The sequence below is a fragment of the Mustela nivalis genome (assembly GCF_964662115.1).
Source record: "Mustela nivalis genome assembly, chromosome: 8".
NCBI classification, from domain to species: Eukaryota; Metazoa; Chordata; class Mammalia; order Carnivora; family Mustelidae; genus Mustela; species Mustela nivalis.
The window spans coordinates 100,170,371-100,192,424 of NC_139027.1; the positions used below are offsets into that span (position 1 = coordinate 100,170,371).

The following is a 22,054-nucleotide window of genomic DNA, read 5'->3' on the forward strand; positions in this document are numbered from 1 at the left end:
AAGAACAGTCAGCATGGCAAACATTCATCTAGTCCATATAACATCTCCTCTGGATGGGTGGAGTAATTCTCTCAGCATCTTCTGTATGATGTTTTAAAATCCAATGGCAGGATGGTATCAAAAGTTGATTCCGGAATGCAGCTGGGGTGCCTGGTGCCCTTGGTGGAGAATGCATGAGAAAGGATATGAGTCAGTGCTGTGCCATTTGCTCAGGAAGAGTGGACTCCAAGGCAGAAAAAGGACTGGAAGGATTTACCGGGTCTAGGCTTTCATCAACGTGAGGCAGCAGCCCATTTACAAGAAACAATACCAGCAGAGATCGTGTCCCTGGAGTAGGGTGCATTGCTCTTGGAAGCACTCAGCCTCTTAAAATGATGAAACTATATAGTCATTGGAAGATGATTGTGGCAGAGAGATGTGCTGCTCACATTGCCCTGCAAGAAAAAATTTGCTACCGGTCTGCAAGGAGCAGGGTTAGCTGGCAACCCGAGGTTGTCAATGTCTTCAGCTCTCCAGCCATAGTCAGCTCTTCTCATCCCCAGCCAGTGACTGAGCAAGGTGGTGGTATGAGGACCTAGCCATTTTCAGGCCAAGCAGACCCCTCTAATGTGCTGTCTTTGCTCTGGAGCTTCGCTAAGCTGGCAGAGACTTTCAGCTCTGTAGGATGGTCTGAGGCTCCCTGCCCACCCCCGTTTCCTCATTTCCCTCCCACAGATGTTCTGTTCCAGTAAACGAGGAAGTCCCTAATCCTACCACAGTATCCATCCCCCGAGAACTCAGCCTGCAGTGATCATTGTTCATCTGTCATCAGACACACCGAATTAGCCTCTGTAATCAATTTTTCAGTAAAGGGAAGTATGAGTTAGAACCATAAAACAGATGTGAATGGAGGCCATCTCTTTATCTTCAGTCTGGAAACCTCCTAGGTCATCTCCAGGCCATGCTTTTTCTGGAAAAGCAAATCTAGAGTTGTTCATTTGGTTAGCAGCAGCTTGACTGCTGAGACCCCGTTCCATGTTCTCAGGTCCAGAGTTGTCAATTTTCTCTTTGCTTGCGATGTTTTCCACAATCTGTAGACAGCACTGTGGGTCCTGTACTCCTGTCTGTGTCCTTGTCTGCAGCTCATGAGCATGTTGAGGTGTCCATTCTGTTGGTAGGAAAGTGCTTGCATTGGTTCTTGTTAAAATACTCCATAGATGACAGACTTTTACTTCTGACTCCCTTTTACTGTATGAAACTTAAACACAACCTGGTTTTTGCCCTTAACTACCTTTTGTGTATTACTCATCTAATATATATTGCAAGGGAAGACTTACTTGATTTTTTCCTTCAAGGAGCCATTTACTTGCCTCTGCACAATTTATAGATCGATCTATCCTGCCTGGTGTTTGACAGCTGGCTGACAAAGGTTATGGGTTCTTCAGGCAACAGCGAATGTTGAGTTCACTTGATTTAATACTAAAGTTGCTTTTCTTATATTTTCATTTGCATGCTTTCTTGTATTTTCCAGCATCTTTTAACTTTTTCTAAGTAGTTGTACATACAATCATAAGTATTTTTAATCTCTTAAGACAAACATGCAAAACACCTGGCACATTGAAAACTTCTTTGACCTGTGCATGCCTGTCTCCAACTTCTGCTCTTCCTTCTTCATCCTTTTTTTTTTGGAAGATTTATTTATTTATTTGAGAGGGGGGGGGGAGAGAGAACATACACAAACACAGGAATCAGTAGACGGAGAGGGAGAAGGAGACTCCCTACTGAGGAAGGAGCTTGACTCTGGGCTGGATCCCAGAACCCTGGTCTAATGACCCAAGCCAAAGGCAGATGCTTAACCAGCTGAGTCACCCAAGTGCCCCTTCCTACTTCATCCTTATTGTCTTCGGAGAACTTCAGTGCACCAATATCCTCATTTCATTTCCTTGTAAGCCCTCTCAGAGAGATCTTATACACACACATCTTCCGCAGCTACCTATATTCTGTTACCCTCCAAATCCTGCTTCTGCCCTCCAGGGCCATGTATCAAATTGGATAGAATATCTCGTTGAATAAGTCCATTGACATTTTCAGTTCCAAAATGTCCAGAATTGAACTTGACATGCTTCAGTTCTGGGATTTCTTCTGGATTTGATATCTTAGATAGAAGTGTGGCTGAGCCACTGGGAAATCATTCCTGAGTCCTCCATTCACCACAAGTACTCTAATCACGGTCTTGACAGGTTTACCTCCTGAATATCACTCTTACGTGCTTCTCTTTATTTTGCTGACCTTTGTCCAGGCCACTTCATTCCTTATCTGAAATGCTACCATTGTCTTCCTTGATATCTCTTGCCTCTCCTCTCAGACATCTTAATTTCCTCTCTAGCTGGAACCCATTCAGTGACTGCACAGTGCTCCCTGAGATCATGGCCTCTCCTGCCTCTCCAGGCCCTTTTCCTCCCATCCTCACCTACCTGCCAGCCAAGTGGGCTCTCTTGCTGCTGCTGTTCCTTTCAGGTACCAGGCTGTCTTTGCCTCTTGGCCTTCACACATGCTCTTCCTTTTGTTCCTGTTCTCCACTAGACTAATTTAATTAATTCTGTAAGTCTCCACTCAGGAGTCCTTTTTTCCTGGAACCATTCTGTGAAGCTTCTTCTGAGATTAGATGCTTTCCCTGCCCCTCCACAGCTCCTCAGGGAAACTTTTTTTTTTTTTTTTAATTTGACAGAGATCACAAGTAGGCAGAGAGGCAGGCAGAGAGAGAGAGAAAGAGAGAGAGAGAGAGAGGAGGAAGCAAACTCCCCGCCAAGTAGAGAGCCCGATGTTGGGGCTCAATCCCAGGACCCTGGGTTCATAACCCAAGCCAAAGGCAGAGGCTTTAACCCACTGAGCCACTCGGGTACCCCTCCTCAGGGTAACCTCTCTCAGGCTTTTATTTCCTCTGGAATGGTATTTTCTTCATCCTCTCTCTTGCCCACTAAACATGAAATCTTTATAAGGAAGAACGAAGTAGTTTGTGAACATTTACTTTATTTCTGCATTGCAGATGCCAAGCTTGGTATCAAATGTGTAGGTATTTTTCAGTAAATGGGGTTTGATGTGCATGTGCCCATTGTGTGTTTATAAGTGCGTTTGAGTGTGTGTCAGCATGAACACGTAGTCAAACAAGATATAAGATACCTGTAGAGTTATGGGCTATGAGATACGGAGCCGACATGTTCTAGAGGAAGTCTGAAGTGGAAATGTAGGGTAGAACTCCTGTGAGTGATTCTCAGCCTGTGATCAGGTACATACTGTTTTTCATATATATAATCAGAAATAGTCTTCAGTGTAGTCTGTGTAGAATTTTCATCCGTGTAGATGTGTGGTGTAAAGAATTTATAACAAAGACTGTAACTAAATGCATTTATATTTTCTTATGTTTGTCAAATCTTGAAAAATTAGTTCTTTTTAATTATACAGCTTTTATTTTTTTTGTTTAGATTTTCTTTACTAAGTTTAGGGTTTTAAAAATGCCCACACATTTTAATGTATTTTCATGTAAATATCATTAAATCAGTGACCTGTAGGGAAAGATCAGGTCCATCTTATGTTAACATGAACAGAGGACCATAGCAAACATTAGGAAACTTGTAATACTCAAAACAGTTGTCCAAGTAAAAAGCCTGCATTATTCTTCTCCTGAGTATTTATTTGAGCACATGCTGTGTGCCAGCCATGCTCTTGGTACTGGGGATGCTTCAGAGAAAAGACACTCTGGTGGAGGGAATACCGCCTTTAAATGAGTGAAGGTGAAGATGACTTCAGGGAGGGGCAAGGGCGAGGAAGACCACAGAAGAGGCGGTGGAGAGAGCATCAGAGTAGTGGTGAGGTGGTACCCAGAAAGAAAGAAGGCCCAGAAAGGCCCCTGTGGGGAGGTGGTGCCTGCAGTGAGAGGAATGGTGAGGCAGCACCATAGGCACAAGGCTGTGGGTGGAAAAGCCTCCAGGGGGAGCAAGGAGTCCGTGCCCTTAAAGCCCCTGCGTCTGAAGGAAGTTTACCTGTCATGCCTTTTCTCAGATCATCAGGAGATGTTCTTACATGTTCACGGTTCTCAAATGGGAACAAATGAAGTAAGACAAGCATACGTTACTGACCCAGGGGGAAGTTAAGACAAAATGAAAACAAAACCAAACCTCAGGCTGCTTCAGATGGAGGAGGCAGTTGATGAGCTGGGAAATATATTTATTCAGGAGATTTGGATATATGTGTTTTACCTTCATCTTTCTCACTGTTAGACTGTTAGCCTAGATGAACCTGGAATGGGGATTTGTTATGGTCAAATAGGGATGTGTTATCAATACCAAGAAATATATTTTGATGAGTTTCTGGATTTCTAAATTTCTTAATAAGGTGGTTGCTGAGAAAGTACAAAGAATCTTAGGACCCAGGAATAACTTGCCAAAACTTATTGGAAAAATAAGTGGGGAAAAAAAAGAGAAAGGTCATTTGGGGGTTTTTTTGGAAAAGCTACTTTTATTAGCTAAATACTCTTGTATGTCATTCATTTATTCCTTATTGTATCTTCCAATATGTGGGGTGAAGGGTGTGAAATTCCTAATTGCAATCCTAAACTTATTTTTAGCTATTAATTTCAAGAAATTCTTGACAGCAATTTCATTTTGTTAACCCACTGTATGTTCACAGTCTTATCCTTCTGGACATTCATCTTTCTTCCTGACACTGGTCCTTGTCCAGAGGCTAATAATAATGATAATGAGAAGGGAAAGTGGAAGGTGAAAAGCAGAAATGTGGGGAATCTGGCATTTGAGAAATTATTCTTTTAATATGAACTTAAGCAAAGGCTATGATTTAATTAAGATAAAATGATTATTTTAGGGATTTTTTCCCCTTGTTTTTCTTGTTTTCTTTTAGGAGAAATTAAATTGGAACAGTGATGACTTTAAGGCATTCAAGGAAGAAAGGTTGTTTGGGCCTAGTAAAAGACACTGTCCCATGGGCTACAGAGTCAAGCGCACTATTTACGTATTAGAAATAGCTTTTACGTATTCTTTTCTGAGACGTGTGTGTGTGTGTGTGTGTGTGTGTGTGTACACACACTTCGTGTATATATATACATACATACATAGTACGAATATGAAGTGTGTAGTTCATATATAGTACTATCATGAAGTGTGCAGTTCATTTTGTCTTCATATCTTAATTTTTTTACATTTGTTTTATAGAAAATACTGCAATTTCTACCTGAACGAATTTTCTTTCGATGGCATTACCAGAGTATAGGTAAGAAAATTTAAAGATTTCTAAAATTATAGATTTTTTTCCAGTTGACTTTTCAGTAATGTTTTATGTAATTGGCACCTTCAATAGTAGGTTACAACAAGAAATGGTAACAAGGACATGCTGGTTAAATGTAAGACAAGTCCCACCTGGACTTTGGAGGAAAATATCTATCCCTGCGCCAAAAGTGCTCCTTAAAAAGGATGGTTCGCTGGGACGCCTGGGTGGCTCAGTTGGTTAAGCGGCTGCCTTCGGCTCAGGTCATGATCCCAGCGTCCTGGGATCGAGTCCCACATCGGGCTCCTTGCTTGGCGGCGAGCCTGCTTCTCCCTCTGCCTCTGCCTGCTACTCTGTCTGCCTGTGCTTGCTCTCGCTTCTGTTTCTATGATAAATAAATAAAAAAAATCTTAAAAAAAAAAAAAAAAGGATGGTTCGCAGACCAGCAGCACTGGTCTCACCTGAGAGCTTGTTAGAAAATGCAGAATGTCATGCCCCAGCCAGACCTACCAAATCAGTCTGCATTTTTAACAAGAGCTCCAGGGGATTCCTGTGCACCAAATTGTTTGAGAAATATTTGATCCAGAGTATTTTTTTAAAATTTTTTATAAACATATAATGTATTTTTATCCCCAGGGGTACAGGTTTGTGAATCACCAGGTAATCCAGAGTATTTTTGAGTGACTTTTTGTTTTTTTTAATAAAAATATCTTGTTCTCCAAGACTTTCTCACTGATGCAGAGTTCTTCTGTTTGAAAGCTTTCAGGTGTGGCAGCAGGAGGGAACTTGAAATACATCTAAGTTAGCATTGCTGCCCTTTCTGTGCAGCCATTGACATTGAACAGTGTTTCCTCTCAATGTAATATTCATGGCACAACTCATGTAATTTTGTGCTATTGACTGTGACTCCTACTTTCTGTTTAAAGAGTGTCTGGTTTGGTCTTTCTCCCTCTTTTCCTCCTTGCCAGATAATCACATTGAAGAAAATGTAACGTCATAATGGGATCTTAACTTCCTCATCATTCATTCATTCAAATACCTATTGAGGAAGAAACAAGGACTATTTCACCATGCTTGTATGGTATAAGCTGATTGCCAGGGTGGGGAATAAGTTTGAAAAAAAAAATTACAGTAGAATTGCTACTACAAAAAATGTACTAGTGGTAGCAATGAAGAAAGTTGAACAGTTCTCTTCAGAGGACTTGAGGAAGGCTTCAAGAGAGGTAATCTCTACCTGAGCCTTGACATAGAAGTATGGAAAGGGTTTCCTAGATGGGAGATTGATCTGTGAAAGACCTGGGACCTGAAAGAACATGGCACGTTCTGTGGATATTTCAAAATTCAGAATCCCAAATTTCATTTAGTCCTACTTACATGAAAAATATAATTGGACCCTTCTATAAACGGAACTGTTTGGTGAAGTATATATAATAAATACATCTGCTGAACTGAATGATTAAATCATTACTTGAAGGTACATGCCTTTGTCTTTAAATCTTTCAATTAGCAATATTCGCGCCTTGGATAAACCTCATTGGCTACGATACTGCCACTGCGCAAAGCTTTCAAATACCCAAAGAAGGTTTTCCTTTAAATTATAGCGTTATTGGTAGCATTTCTTTTAATTGATACTTGGTGTTGTGTATTTAGGGTAAAAATCTAAAAATCAAATGGTAAGTATAATCTGAAGAGGAATCGTAGGGACTTGTAATACTCCGTGGTGTTGCAGGAATGGATAAAAATGAGAATAAGTGCATGCAGAATTCTGTATTTGTGCTAGATATAATCCGTCCATTCTGCTTATGTCCTGTCTATGAAAACCATCCTCGTTTGCTACAGAGAGTACTGTAAAATGTCTGCAGATTAATAGGCCCCCCTCAGCTTGGATAACCTTACTGGGACTGGGTATAGAAATTCATTTGCTATTTGCATATGCATGTAGACTTTATGCATGTAGGAGGTGGTGTAGGGGATTACCTTAACTCTGGCTACTGTTACCACATGACTGATTAAGTGTGCAGCTTTTTACCCAGTTCAATAGTGTCTGACCAGGAGCAGTGACTCTTGGATGGGGACTGCGGAGTGCTAGTCTCCTGAGCCAGCCTAAGAGCAGGTGCTGTTTATCTAGCCTGGTGTGTAGAAGAAGCTAGTTTATCTTGTGCATAGAATAAGCTGGCTAGACAACAGGGTCAGAAAGTGTCATGTTTCAGAATGTTGACGTTGGAGCATTTATATATGAAATCATCCTTGTTTTGATGCTTATATGCTTAATATTTGAATCAGACTGGCTCCTTCCAGATGCAGGTATCTTTGCCTGATTTTTCGAACTGGATAGAAGTTGATGGTTAGACAGGTCCACATACCTTTTATGATGATCTTCAGGTTAAATGTCCTTTATTTAGAATCAGAATTTTTCAAAGTTTTAGAATGGCAGTGTGTGTTGTGTTGATGTTCAGCAAACATTAATCCAATGTGGATATCTTTATGTTACACCCCAGAGGACTGGTACAACACCCTGTAACCAAGAGGATTCTTATTTCTGTAGCCTAAGAGATGAATATTCAGTGCCAGTGGGATAACTAGCGCCATAATAGCCTCAGCTTAGTTGGGTGTTGCCACCTTAGGTGTTCAGATTTAGGTCAGATCCTGCCTACTAGGAAATTCTACACAGAACCTTTAGTTTTCATAGCTTCTTGGGTTTTTAAATGGCCAATAACTGATTGTAGATTAACAATTCTACACATTTTCTTGTCCTCACTCTTTTCCATTCTTCCATTTTATTCAGATTTGTTAAAATGGCTACCATATGTCATTAAGGTCTTGACCAAGTTTGTTATAGAAACTAAGAAACTATAAGGAAACACCAGATTTCAAAGGGAAAGGATTGTGCTTTAAATATTTCCATAGCATCAGTATCTTCTTGGCTTCTGCAAAACCTCTTGAGGCTAGCACAGGAAGCTTTTCACTAGTCAGCTCCAGACTTTGTAGGTATCTAATGTTCCTTATTTTAGATGTTTTATATTCTAGGTATCTAATATTTCTGATCTAATATGAAGAACACTACTGTATAAACTTCTTAATTAAATGTTCCTGTGGCTGATAGTGGCCAAGGTACTCTGGAATACTGGGTTAGAACCTTGAAGCTGGGTTGACATACCACTGATTTGGTATGCTTCCTGCCCCACACTACAAATAATGTCCCTAAATATAGAAACCTAAAATAAAAGGAACTCCTGTATTCTGCAAGGCTTAAAAGTTTTCATGGAGCACTGGGCGTAGTTATATAAACAATGTATTTTGGAACACTGAAAAAAAATTAAATAAAAAAAGTTGTCAGACCTACTGAATAGCCAGCTTTTATACAGACACAGAAGAAGTTAATTTGAAATATCAACTGGCAGTGTTTGAAGTCAGTTTCTTGTCATGCCATCTTATTGTCCATAGCAAAGAGAGAGGTTCTGTTTCTCTCTCAACCCTTTTTAGAGGGAGAAAATAGTCTATAAGTTTCTCTGTGCTTAAGGATTTTAAGGCTGGCTGCTTGCTATATATAAGCCTTTGAATGAAGAAACCTGTTTGGACTCTTAGTGTTGTAATGTGAAATGAACACCCTTCATGATTCCAGGCCTCTTGAGATACTGCTTCAAGTGAGGTTTAGAGAGTAAGAAGACGAGGGAAGTGGCTGACAGAACACTCACTAACTGTGATGTCTGCCAACGTGCTACTCAAATGTTTGTAAATTCCCATGACTAATTATGAATGGGGAGATTTTCCGAAAGTCAGTTTTATGCGAGTACATCATGGAGGGACAAGGGTGGGCACTTGACATCTTATTTGTGTAATAATGAGAGCAGCCAGCATGTGAGAAGATGATAGGAGCGGCACATCAGTAAACCCAGGCTGTCTGGTGTAGAGGTAGGCTATGGCCCCCTTTCATGTGCCCATGCCTCATCAGTGTAGGATTCAAGTTCTCTGTGCTTAAGATAGTTTACTGCTTATGAGCCTCTAGGAAGTAGATGTCCTGTCCCATTCAGGAAATAGTACCTTATCTGAATGCAATACATGTTTGCTGGGGGTTAAAGGGTTTATTTTGTACTAGAGATGTTTTATATCAAAAATCTTCAAAATAAATAGCTGTTGGGTTTAAAGGGTTGGGCTTGAGTGGAAAATACACACATTACCTCATGGGTTTTTTATAGGAGTCATTATTAATCCAGTTTGTTCTACTGGGTTCTTCTTATACATAATATAAAAACTAGTGGATAATTAAACAGATTTGTTTATGACTTTTTTTTTTAAATTTTTAATTTTTTATAAACATATATTTTTATCCCCAGGGGTACAGGTCTGTGAATCACCAGGTTTACACACTTCACAGCACTCACCAAAGCACATACCCTCCCCAATGTCCATAATCCCACCCCCTTCTCCCAAACCCCCTCTCCCCTTATGATTTTTTTTTTAATGAGCACCTTTTATTTTGTTTTTTTAAGATTTTATTTATTTATTTGACAGAGATCAGAGGTAGGCAGAGAGGCAAGCAGAGAGAGAGGAGGAAGCAGGCTCCCTGCTGAGCAGAGAGCCCAATGCGGGGCTCTATCCCAGGACCCTGGGATCATGACCTGAGCCGAAGGCAGAGGCGTTAACCCACTGAGCCACCCAGGCGCCTCTGTTTATGACTTCTTAAGAGTATCCCTTGCTTTATACCTTGGGCTTCCCAGTGGCCTGACAGTGCTTGGGATGTGAACACAACTCCTGAGCAGCTATATTTCTTAAAGTTTCTACAGCTCACTGGGCTCTTAACTACCGCTCAGAACCCTGAGCTGACAGCCCTCCCTGGGTCGCTCATAGTCAGGACACAGCACAAGCGCATATTCCTGAGGGAGCAGGGTTTCCTGTGCACTTTACAGTAAGGGTCCCTCAGAGATGCATCACAGCCAGGCTGAATTGAACTACAGGGCCCCTGCCTGCCTTGGTGTCCACCAGGTGGTAGCTGGGCCTAATGCCCCTTTGATCTACTAGGTGTCCTCTCTGGGGTGCTTTCGAAATCATTGCCCTGCATTTCTTGCCCTCTTTCCCACTTTGTCCTCCACCCTCTGGAAATCTCTTACTGGGCTAAGCAACAGCCCTAGAGCCTCAGCCTCTTGGTTTCACCTCCTCAGCTTTCTGAAACATGGCTTTTCTCTCAGGCTTCTTTGTTTCCCCCAGGCCTGTGGGAGTGAGATCATGGTCTTCCTTTTCTCCAAGGCCCATTCCAGACCTCACCCTCCACCCACTCTGTGGAAACCTTTCCCTTGACTAGGCCTTGTCTGTCCTCATTACTGCCAGGTCTCCTGATCTGCTTATTTGCCTTTTTTTTTTTTTTTTTTTTTTTTAATAGCTTAGCTGTCTCTGAGTCCTTTCCCTTCTTTCCAGATTATCCATCAGCTCCTCGACCCCTAACCTTCCATGGTTTCCTGACTTTTATCTTCTGCACCCTTGTCATCATACAGACCTGTATCTGAGCACAGCCTCTGTCCTCCTGGTTTTTCACTTAGTCGCTTCCAGACCACCTGCTCTGTTTTTTCCTTTTTAAAAAAGCAGCTCTTTTTTGGAAGTATAACTGACATACAATAAATGATATGTGTAGATAATGTTAATTTTGAGAAGTTTTGACATAGGTGTATACCTATGAAATCATTATAACAATCAAGATAATGAACATAGCCATCATTCACAATATTTTTTTTTTAAATTAACATACAATGTATTATATGCCCCAGGGATACAGGTCTGTGAATCATTAGTCTTACACATTTCATGGCACTCACCATAGCACAAATCCTCCCCAATGTCCATAACCCAGCCACCTTATCCCTACTCCCCACGCCCCAGCAACCCTCAGTTTGTTTCCTGAGATTAAGAGCCTCTAATGCTCCAAGATGGGATTGGGAGGGAGACAAACCATAAGTGACTCTTAATCTCACAAAACAAACTGAGGTTTGCTGGGGGAAGGGGGGTTGGGAGAAGGGGGGTGGGGTTATGGACATTGGGGAGGGTATGTGCTATGGTGAGTGCTGTGAAGTCTGTAAACCTGGCGATTCACAGACCTGTACCCCTGGGGATAAAAATATATTATGTGTTTATTAAAAAAAAAAAAAAAGCCTCTAATGCTTTGTCTCCCTCCCCAATCCCATCTTGTTTCATATTTTCCTTCCTTACCCCCATAGCCCCTCACCCTGCCTCTCAAATTCTTCATATCAGAGAGATCATATGATAAATTGTCTTTCTCCGATTGACTTACTTTGCTCAGCATTATACCTCTAGTTCCATCCACGTTGCAAATGGCAAGATTTCATTTCTTTTGATGGCTGCATAGTATTCCATTATGTGTATACATATATAGCACACCCTCTTTATCCCCAGTGGTTTTCTTATTTATTTATTTATTTATTTTTAATTTCTTTCTGATGTACCAGAATTCATTGTTTATGTACCACACCCAGTATTCCATGCAATACATGCCCTCTGTATTACCCATCACCAGGCTAACCCAGCCTTCTACCTCCCACCCCTTCCAAGCCCTCAGATTGTTTTTCAGAGTCCATAGTCTCTCATGGTTCTTCTTCCCCTCCAATTTCTCTCAATGTCCTTCTCCTCTCCATCACTCCATGTCCTCCCTGTTATTTCTTATGCTCCACAAATAAGTGAAACCATATGATAATTGACTGTCTCAGCATAATCTCTTCCAGTCCCATCCATGCTGATACAAAAGTTGGATATTCATCCTTTCAGATGGAGGCATAATACTCCATAGTGTATATGGACCACATCTTCCTTATCCATTCGTCTGTTGAAGGGCATCTTGGTTCTTTCCACAGTTTGGCAACCATGACCGTTGCTGCTATGAACATTGGGTTATAGGTAGCCCTTCTTTTCACGACATAGGTATCTTTGGGGTAAATACCCAGTAGTACAATTGCAGGGCCATAGGGAAGCTCTATGTTTAATTTCTTAAGGAATCTCCACACCGTTTTCCAAAGTGACTGTACCAACTTGCATTCCCACCAACAGTGTAAGAGACTTCCCCTTTCTCCACTTCCTCTCCAACACACATTATTTCCTATCTTGTTAATTTTGGCCATTCTAACTGGTGTCAGGTGGTATCTCATTGTGGTTTTGATTTGAATCTCTGTGATGGCTAGTGATGATGAACATTTTTTCATGTGTCTGCTAGCCATTTGTATGTCTTCATTGGAGAAGTGTCTGTTCATGCCTTCTGCCCATTTTTATGACATGATTATCTGTTTTGTGTGTGTTGAGTTTGGGAAGTTCTTTATAGATCCTGGATATCAGCTTTTTGTCTGTACTATCATTTGCGAATATCTTCTCCCATTCCGTGGGTTGCCTCTTTGTTTTTTTGACTGTTTTCCTTTGCTGTGCAGAAGCTTTTGATCTTGATAAAATCCCCAAAATTCATTTTCACTTTTGTTTCCTTTGCCTTTGGAGACATATATTGAGAACTTGCTGTTGTCAATGTCGAAAAAAATTACTGCCTATGTTCTCCTCTAGGATTCTGATGGATTCCTGCCTCATATTGAGGTCTTTTATCCATTTCGAGTTTATCTTTGTGTATGGTGTAAGAGAACAGTCGAGTTTCATTCTTCTACGTGTAGCTGTCCCAATTTCCCCAGCACCATTTATTGAAGAGACTTTTTCCACCGTATATTTTTTCCTCCTTTGTCGAAGATTATTTGACACAGATGTGAGGGTCCATATCTAGGCTCTCTACTCTGTTCCACTGGTCTATGTGTCTTTTTTTATGCCAGTGCCATGCTGTCTTGGTGATCACAGCTTTGTAGTAAAGCTTGAAATCAGGCAACATGATGCCCCCAGTTCTTTTTCTTTTTCAACATTTTCTAAGCAATTCGGGGTCTCTTCTGATTCCATATAAATTTTAGGATTGTTTGCTCCAACTCTTTGAAAAATGCTGGTGGAATTTTGATCAGAATGGCATCGAAAGTATAGATTGCTTTAGGCAGTATAGACATTTTAACAATGTTTATTTTTCCAATCCATGAGCATGGAATGGTCTTCCATCTTTTTGTGTCTTCTTCATTTTCATTCATGAGTATTCTGTAGTTCCTTGAGTACAGATCCTTTACTTGTTTGGTTAGGTTTCTTCCCAGGTATCTTATGGTTCTTGGTACTATAGTAAATGGAATCAATTCTCTAATTTCCCTTTCTGTGTTTTCATTGTTAGTGTATAAGAAAGCAACTGATTTCTGTACATTAACTTTGTATCCTGCCATGTTAGTGAATTGCTGTATGAGTTCTAGTAGTTTGGGGGTGGAGTCTTTTGGGTGTTCCATATAAAGTATCATGTCTTCTGCGAAGAGAGAGAGTTTGACTTCTTCATTGCCAATTTGAATACCTTTTATTTCTGTTTGTTGTCTGATTGCTGTTGCTAGGACTTTTAATGCTATCTTGAACAAGAGTGGTGAGAGTGGGCATCCTTGTTGTGTTCCTGATCTGAGAGGGATGGCTGATACTTGCTGTCTGTGGGTTTTTCATAGATAGATTTTATGAAGTTGAGGAATGTTTCCTCTATCCCTATACTTTGAATCAGGAACAGATGCTGGATTTTGTCAAATGCTTTTTCTGCATCAATTGAGAGGACCATGTGGTTCTTCTCTCTTCTCTTATTGATTTGTTCTATCACATTGATGGATTTGTGAATGTTGAACCATCCTTACAAACCCGGGACGAATCCCACCTGGTCATAGTGAATAATCTTTTTAATGTGCTGTTGGATCCTATTAACTAGGATCTTGTTGAGAATCTTAGCATCCATATTCATCATGGATATTGGTCTGAAATTCTCCTTTTTGGTGGGGTCTTTGCCTGGTTTGGGGTTTAGGGTAATGCTGGCTTTGTAGAAAGAGTCTGGAAATTATCCTTCTGCTTCAGTTTTTTGAAACAGCTTCAGGAGAATAGGTATTATTTCTTCTTTGAAAGTTTGGTAGAATTCCTCAGGGAATCCGTCAGGTCCTGGGCTCTTGTGTTTTGGGAGGATTTTGATCACTGCTTCAATCTCATTACTAGATACCGGTCTTCTTCCTGGTTCAATTTTGGAAGTTTATAGTTTTCCAGGAATGCATCCATTTCATCTGGGTTGCTTAACTTATTGGCATATAACTGTTGATAATAATTTCTGATGATTGTTTCTATTTCCTTGGTGTGTGTTGTGATCTCTCCCTTTTCATTCATCATTTTGTAAATTTGGGCATTCTCTCTTTTCTTTTGGATTAGTTTGGCCAATAGTTTATCGATCTTATTGATTCTTTCAAAAAACCAGCTTCTAGTTTCATTGATGCATTCTACTGTTTCTCTAGTTTCTATCTCTTTGATCTCTGCTCTGATCCTGATTATTTCCCTTCTTGTGTGTGGAATTGGCTTAGTTTGTTGTTGATTCTCCAGTTATTTAAGGTGTAGAGACAGCTGGTGTATTCTGGATTTTTCAATTTTTTTGAGGGAGGCTTGAATGGCTATATATTTCCCTCTTTGGACCACCTTTGCTCTATCCCATAGGTTTTGGACCAGTGTCTTCATTCTCATTGGTTTCCATGAATTGTTTAAGTTCTTCTTTGATCTCCTGGTTGATCCAGCCATTCTGGTCTTTAGCTTCCAGGTGTTTGAGTTCCTTCCAAACTTTTGCTTGTATTTGAGCTCCAGTTTCAAAGCATTGTGATCTGAGAATATGCAGGGAATAATCTCAGTCTTTTGGTATCGGCTGAGCCCTGATTTGTGACCCAGTATATGGTCTATTCTGGAGAAGGTTCCATGTGCACTCGAGAAGAATGAGTGTTCTGTTGTTTTAGGGTTGAATGTTCTGTATGTATCTATGAGGTCCATCTGGTCCAATGTGTCATTCAATGCTCTTTTTCCTTTATTGATTTTCTGCTTGGATGATCTATTACTGAGAGTGGCGTGTTAAGATCTCCTACTATTAATGTATTCATATCAATATGACTCTTTATCTTGATTAACAGTTTTCTTTTTTCTTTTTTTTTAAAGATTTTACTTATTTATTTGACAGAGATTAGAAGTAGACAGAGAGGCAGGCAGAGAGACAGGAAGGGAAGCAGGCTCCCTGCTGAGCAGAGAGCCTGATGTGGGGCTCAATCCCAGGACCCTGGGATCATGACCTGAGCCGAAGGCAGGCTTAACCCACTGAGCCACCTAGGCACCCAATTAATAGTTTTCTTATGTAATTGACTGCTCCCATATTGGGGGCATAAAGATTTACAATTGTCAGATCTTCTTGGTGGATAGTCCCTTTAAGAATGATGTAGTGTGGGGCACCTGGGTGGCTCAGTGGTTTAAAGCCTCTGCCTTCAGCTCAGGTCCTGGGATCGAGCCCCACATTGGGCTCTTTGCTCAGTAGGGAGCTTGCTTTCTCTTCTCTCTCCCTGCCTGCCTCTCTGCCTACTTGTGATCTCTGTCTATCAAATAAATAAATAAAATCTTTAAAAAAAAAAAAAGAATAATGTAGTGTCCTTCTGTATCTCTGACTTTAGTATTTAGTTTAAAATCTGATTTGTCAGATATGAGAATCGCTACCCCAGCCTTCTTTTGAGGTCCATTGGCATGAAAGATGCTTCTCCATCCCTTCACTTTCACTCTGGATGTATCCTTAGGTTCAAAATGGGTCTCTTGTACATATGGATGGGTCCTGTCTTTTTGTCCAATCTGCAACCCTGTGCCGTTTTATGGGTGCATTTAGGCCATTCATGTTGAGAGTGATTATTGAGAGATACATTTTTATTGACATCGTGTTACCTGTGAAGTCTTTGTTAGATTGACTCCATATATTTCTGTTCAATGATAATCTTGGGGTTTTTTTCCTCTTTTATAGAACCCCCCTTAATGTTTCTTGTAGTTCCGGCTTGGTGGTCACATACTCTTTTAAACCTTGCTGGTCTTGGAAGCTCTTTATCTCTCCATCCATTTTGAATGTCAGTCTTGCTGGATAAAGTATTCTTGGCTACATGTTCTTCTCAGTGCCCTGAATTCATCTTGCCAGTCCTTTCTGGCTTGCCAGGTTTCTGTGGACAGGTCTGACTTTATTCTCATGGGCTTTCCTCTGTACTTAAGGAATCTCTTCCCCCTACCTCTTTCAAGAGTTTCTGTCTAAAATTATGATTCATCATTTTCACAATTAGGTGTCTTGAGGTCTTTCTAGATTCTGTGATCTTGGGGGGAAACCTTTCTGCATGAATGCTGTTTCCATTTGCCAAATTGGGAAAATTTTCCTGGAGAATTTGTTCAACTATATCTTCTAGTCTTCTTTCTTTCTCCTCCCTCTCAGGGATTCCAATAATTCTGACATTGGAACATTTCATGGCATCATTTATTTCCCTAATTCTGTTTTCATGCCCTTTAAACTTTTGTTCCAGTCTTCCTCCTGATCCTTTTTCTCTATCAGTTTGTCCTCCAGATCACTAATTCTATCTTCTACCGCAGTTACCCTGGCTTTTAGATTAGATTGGGACTCATTGAGAGCATTATTAACATCATCTCTGGTGGCTTTCACTTCTGACCTAATCAATTCCATTTTGTCATCAAAGGCCTCCTCTAGCTTAGTTATTGCCTGGATAATTGTTTACCTGAATTCCCTTTCCAACATACTGTTTATGTCCATATCCAAAAGCTCTGATGGAGAGGGCCCAGTCTCTGAATTTTTCCTCTGTTGGGCATTCCTCCTCATAGTCATTTTGGTGAGAGATGGCTGAACGGATGTGTAGCTGAATGTATCAACCGTGGTGCAGGCAAGGCGCACTCTGGAACACTTCTGATCAATCGAGAGTCCCCACCAAAAAGAAAGAAAAAAGAAAAAGAGAGAGAGACAGGAAAAAAAAAGAAAAGAAAAAAGAAAAGAGAAGGCCCAGCCCGAATGGGCCCCAAAGGTAAGATTTATAAAGTATACAAACAAAAAGAGACAAAGAAAAAGACCAACAAAAGTAAATGACAAGAGGAAAATAATAAATAAATAAATAAATAAATAAATAAATAAATAAATAAAAGAACCCAGTCAAAATGAACCCCAAGTATAAGATTTATGTACTACCAGAACATAAACAAGTACACAGAAACACTGACAAGAAAAAGATGGGAAGGTGGTTATAAATTCTCAGTGTGGGCGAGGAGGTTATTTTGATTCTTCCTGGATGTATCTTGATATCTTTGTTCAAGGACTCAACTTTCCTGAGATAAAGAGGGATTAAAACTGGTCTGCATATAGGGGTAACATTGATTGGGGAAAGGGAATTATCTTGAAGCTTATCTCTGTATGAATATTAAAAAATAAATAAATAAATAAATAGAAAAGCAAAAGAGAAACACAGGTATATGTATCAAAAAAGTTCAGGTTAAAAGATTATTATGGAATTTGATGTACTGAACATCTCATTGTGATAGTAAAAGTTATATATTTAAAAAAATGAAAACAGAATAGTGGGAACAAATTAAAAATTAAAGTTGTATCTATGAAGTAGTGGTTGTCCTCTTGTTTTTTTGTTTTTGTGGGGGTTTTTGGCTGGCTTTCTGGGGGAGGAGCCTTCCACGTGGTTTTTCAGGGAGTCTTGCTAGAGTTGAGTCCTCCTACCCTCATCCAGGGGCTGGGCTCTGAGGAAACCGGTTTTCCAGGCTTTTGTTCTCTGGAGGTTTTTTGTTTGTTTGTTTGTTTCTCCCGTTGGTGGCTTTTCACACTTCTTTGGAGGTTTAGAGGAAAGCAAATTGCTCCCAGACCTCCATCTCAGAGAGAAGCCTTAGTCTGTTCCCCTCTGGCATCTCCAGATCACATAAATTCCCCCTCTGCCACTGGCAGAGCACGTCCCCAGTCACAGTCTTTGGGGTCACAGGAGCTCTCTCTTGTACCCAAAACCACGAGAAATACTAGCCTTGGCTGTCTGGGCAGGTCCAGACTGCCAGAGAGGTACCCGCCAGAGATAGCACACTGAGATTTTCACACTGGCCCTGGCTGAGGGTGTTCAGAATCTCCTGGTCCTAGAGAGCACCTGCACAGACCTCTCTCAGGGGAGGGTGTGGAGCGCGACTCAGACTCTGGTCACGCAGTGCCCGTACAGAGCACAAAAGGCTGTGGTTCTAGAGAGCACCGGCTGACATTACACCAGACTCCCTAATGGGCACCCCCACCCAGACTCTCTCAGGCCTGCCGGCAGCTCAGGGACCAAGACCTGGCCTCCTAGCTTAGCTCTCTTGGTTCCACCCACCAGTGGTGGCTGTCCTGGGTCCGTGGGCTTAAGTCCCTGTGCCTAACCGCCAAATTCCACCAATTTCCCCTTAAGATCTTTTGCTCTTTTTGAGTGCTTTCAACCAGACTCTAATGCTGGTCCCCAATCACCGGGCACTCTTTTATTGGGGTATTACTTTCCAATAGGTCACGTCTGGTGGCTCCCCCCCCCTTTTGTTTATCTTTTGATATCAGTCTGATGTTCCCACTCCACTTTACCCATCCACTGGCGTCTTCTGCCTCCATAGAGATCCAGAAGCATACAATTATAATCTCAGGCTGATTTCATGGGTGATCAGAGTTCTTTGGTAGGTAATCAGCTCACTTTAGGGGACCAGTTGAAACATTGCCTCCTACTTCTCCACCGTCTGGTCTCCTCCCCCCACCCCCAGTGGTTTTCTTATGTCCTTTTCCCACCCACCTGCCCAGTAGTCAGGTCACCAGTGATCTGCTTTTTGTAATTTAGATTAGTTTGATTTTCTAGAATCTTACAGAAATAGAATCATGTAGTAAATACTCTTCTTTGTTTGGCTTCTTTCACTCAATCTAATTATTTTGAGATTCTTCTGTCTCGGTGCAGTTATTAATAGTTTATTTCTGAGTAGTATAGCATTCCACTGTATAGGTACACCATAGTTTATCCAGTCAGTCAGTTGTTGATGGGTATTTGGGTTGCTTCTAGTGTTTGGCTATAAACAAAGCTACTGTACACATTTGTGTACAAGTCTGTATGTGCACACGTGCTTTCCTGTCTCTTGAGAGTGGAACAGCTGAATCGTGTAAAGTTCTATGTTTAACAGCCAGACTGCTTCCCATAATGGTTGACATTCTCACCAGCAGTATGAGAGTTGTAGTTACTTTACATTCTCACTGATACTTAGTGTGATCAGTGTTTTCATTTTAGTGGTAGTGGTATCTTATTGTGGATTTAATTTGCATTTCTCTCATGAATAGTGATCTTGAACATCTTTCTTGTGCTATTCTCCATCTGTATATCTTGGGCAGCCTCTACGTTTGAATTGATTGACCATATTTTTAATTGGGTTGTTTGTCTTCTTAATATTGAGTTTTCAAAGTTCTTTATATATTTTAGATTTAAGTGCTTTATCAGCTGAGTGACTTGGAAATATTTTCTCCCCATCTCTGACCTGTCTTTTCATTCTCTTAATTGTGCCCTTCAAAGAGGAAAAGTTTTTAGTTTTTGTAAAGTGCAGCTTATAAATTTTTCTAATATGGATTGCACTTTTGGTGACCTAAGGAATCTTTACCTAGCCCAAGATCACAAAGATCTATGGTTTCTTTTAGAAAATCTATAGTTAATGTGTTTCACATTTAAGTCCTTGATTCCTTCTGAGTTAATTTCAAATTCTTCTGTGGATTATTGGCCTCTTAGTGCTTACTGTATGCCAGATACTGTAGTGCCAGAAAGTTCTGTTCCTGCTTGACTGGCAACTTTCCAACACACCTTGCATGTTAGCGCAACCCAAAGTCTGTTTCTCTGTGTTCTTATGCCTTTCCTGGTGTGGTATACTGCCTTTGTTTATTATTTGGTTTGAGGCATGATACAGAGAGAGTTTTTTTAAAAATTGAAACAAGGTAATAAACCATTTTATAATATTAAAGTTAGATTATGTTTGTGAACTATCGGCCTTAAAAAGATATCTAAATATTGTTACTTTGTCAAGAGAAATTGTCAAGCCTTGCAGTTCTCACAGTTGAAAATGAGATAAGCCAAGAAGATTTTGAAAATGTTGCTGAATTTGTTCCATTAAAGCCAGGAAAATAAAATTATAATGTATTCTGTGTTATAAACAAAATACTTAAGCTAATGGTGAGTTTTAATACTTTTTGATTGTTTGATATTGAAATTTTGTTTTTTCATTATTTTTTCAACACTTAAATGTTCTGGAAAAAAATTAACCTTTCAAAAATCCCTAAAATCCCATCTGTAGTGGCACACAGTTTTCCTTTTACCTTAGGGTCCAGTATGGCTCAGCTGAACTCTGGTACTTATTTAAAACTTTAATAACGTTCATTGGATTTTTTTTTTAATTAAATTTATTTATTTTCAGCATAACAGTATTCATTATTTTTTCACCACACCCAGTGATCCATGCAGTCCGTGCCCTCTATAATACCCACCACCTGGTACCCCAACCTCCCACCCCCCCTGCCACTTCAAACCCCTCAGATTGTTTTTCAGAGTCCATAGTCTCTCATGATTCACCTCCCCTTCCAATTTCCCCCAACTCCCTTCTCCTCACTAACTCCCCATGTCCTCCATGCTATTTGTTATGCTCCACAAATAAGTGAAACCATATGATAATTGACTCTCTCTGCTTGACTTATTTCACTCAGCATAATCTCTTCAGTCCCGTCCATGTTGCTACAAAAGTTGGGTATTCATCCTTTCTGATGGAGGCATAATACTCCATAGTGTATATGGACCACATTTTTCATTGAAGGGCATCTTGGTTCTTTCCATAGATTGGCAACCGTGGCCATTGCTGCTATAAACATTGGGGTACAAATGGCCCTTCTTTTACGACATCTGTATCTTTGGGGTAAATACCCAGGAGTGCAATTGCAGGGTCATAGGAAAGTTCTATTTTTAATTTCTTGAGGAATCTCCACACTGTTCTCCAAGAGGCTGCACCAACTTGCATTCCCACCAACAGTGTAAGAGGGTTCCCCTTTCTCCACATCCCCTCCAACACATGTTGTTTCCTGTCTTGCTAATTTTGGCCATTCTAACTGGTGTAAGGTGATATCTCAATGTAGTTTTAATTTGAATCTCCCTGATGGCTAGTGATGATGAACTTTTTTTCATGTGTCTGATAGCCATTTGTATGTCTTCATTGGAGAAGTCTCTGTTCATATCTTCTGCCCATTTTTTGATATGATTGCCTGTTTTTTGTGTGTTGAGTTTGAGGAGTTCATTATAAATCCTGGATATCAACCTTTTGTCTGTACTGTTATTTGCAAATATCTTCTCCCATTCCGTGGGTTGCCTCTTTGTTTTTTTGACTGTTTCCTTTGCTGTGCAGAAACTTTTGATTTTGATGAAGTCCCAAAAGTTCATCTTCGCTTTTGTTTCCTTTGCCTTTGGAGACATATCATTGGATTTTTTGCATTAATTTTGACTTTTACAAGCTATTATGTTAAAATAGTACTTATTTTAATTACTGATTTTTTGGTGCTCCCTTAAATCTTGTCCAGATCCCTCACTCTTCTTGTCCTAGATCCAGCCTTCCTTAAAAGCAATAAGACTTACATTCAAAGAATATTTATAGAATACAATAAAAGTTAGCCAATAGAAGTTAGAAGTTCATAGAATCAGTCCAATTAATTGAATCTAATTCATAGAATTTAGTCCAACTAGATTTCATTTACTCATTATTCAATTTCTTTTCACATGAATCAATATAGTGGCAACCACAGGGTAGAAGAGGCACCTGAAGGAGATAGGGGTGGGCATAACCATAGTGTGGATGGGGTATTTAAAAG

At 40.3% G+C, this 22,054-nt stretch overlaps 1 protein-coding gene across 23 annotated transcripts in view; it reads left to right on the forward strand.

Moving 5' to 3' along the window:
- Nucleotides 1–22,054, forward strand: part of RALGAPA2 (Ral GTPase activating protein catalytic subunit alpha 2) — a 328,431-nt gene that overhangs the window by 48,730 nt on the left and 257,647 nt on the right. For all 23 annotated transcript variants that reach the window (XM_082743139.1, XM_082743124.1, XM_082743140.1 and 20 more), the window contains one exon: nucleotides 5,205–5,262. In XM_082743139.1, the coding sequence (XP_082599265.1) occupies nucleotides 5,205–5,262 (58 nt within the window). The remainder of the gene's footprint in view (nucleotides 1–5,204; nucleotides 5,263–22,054) is intronic.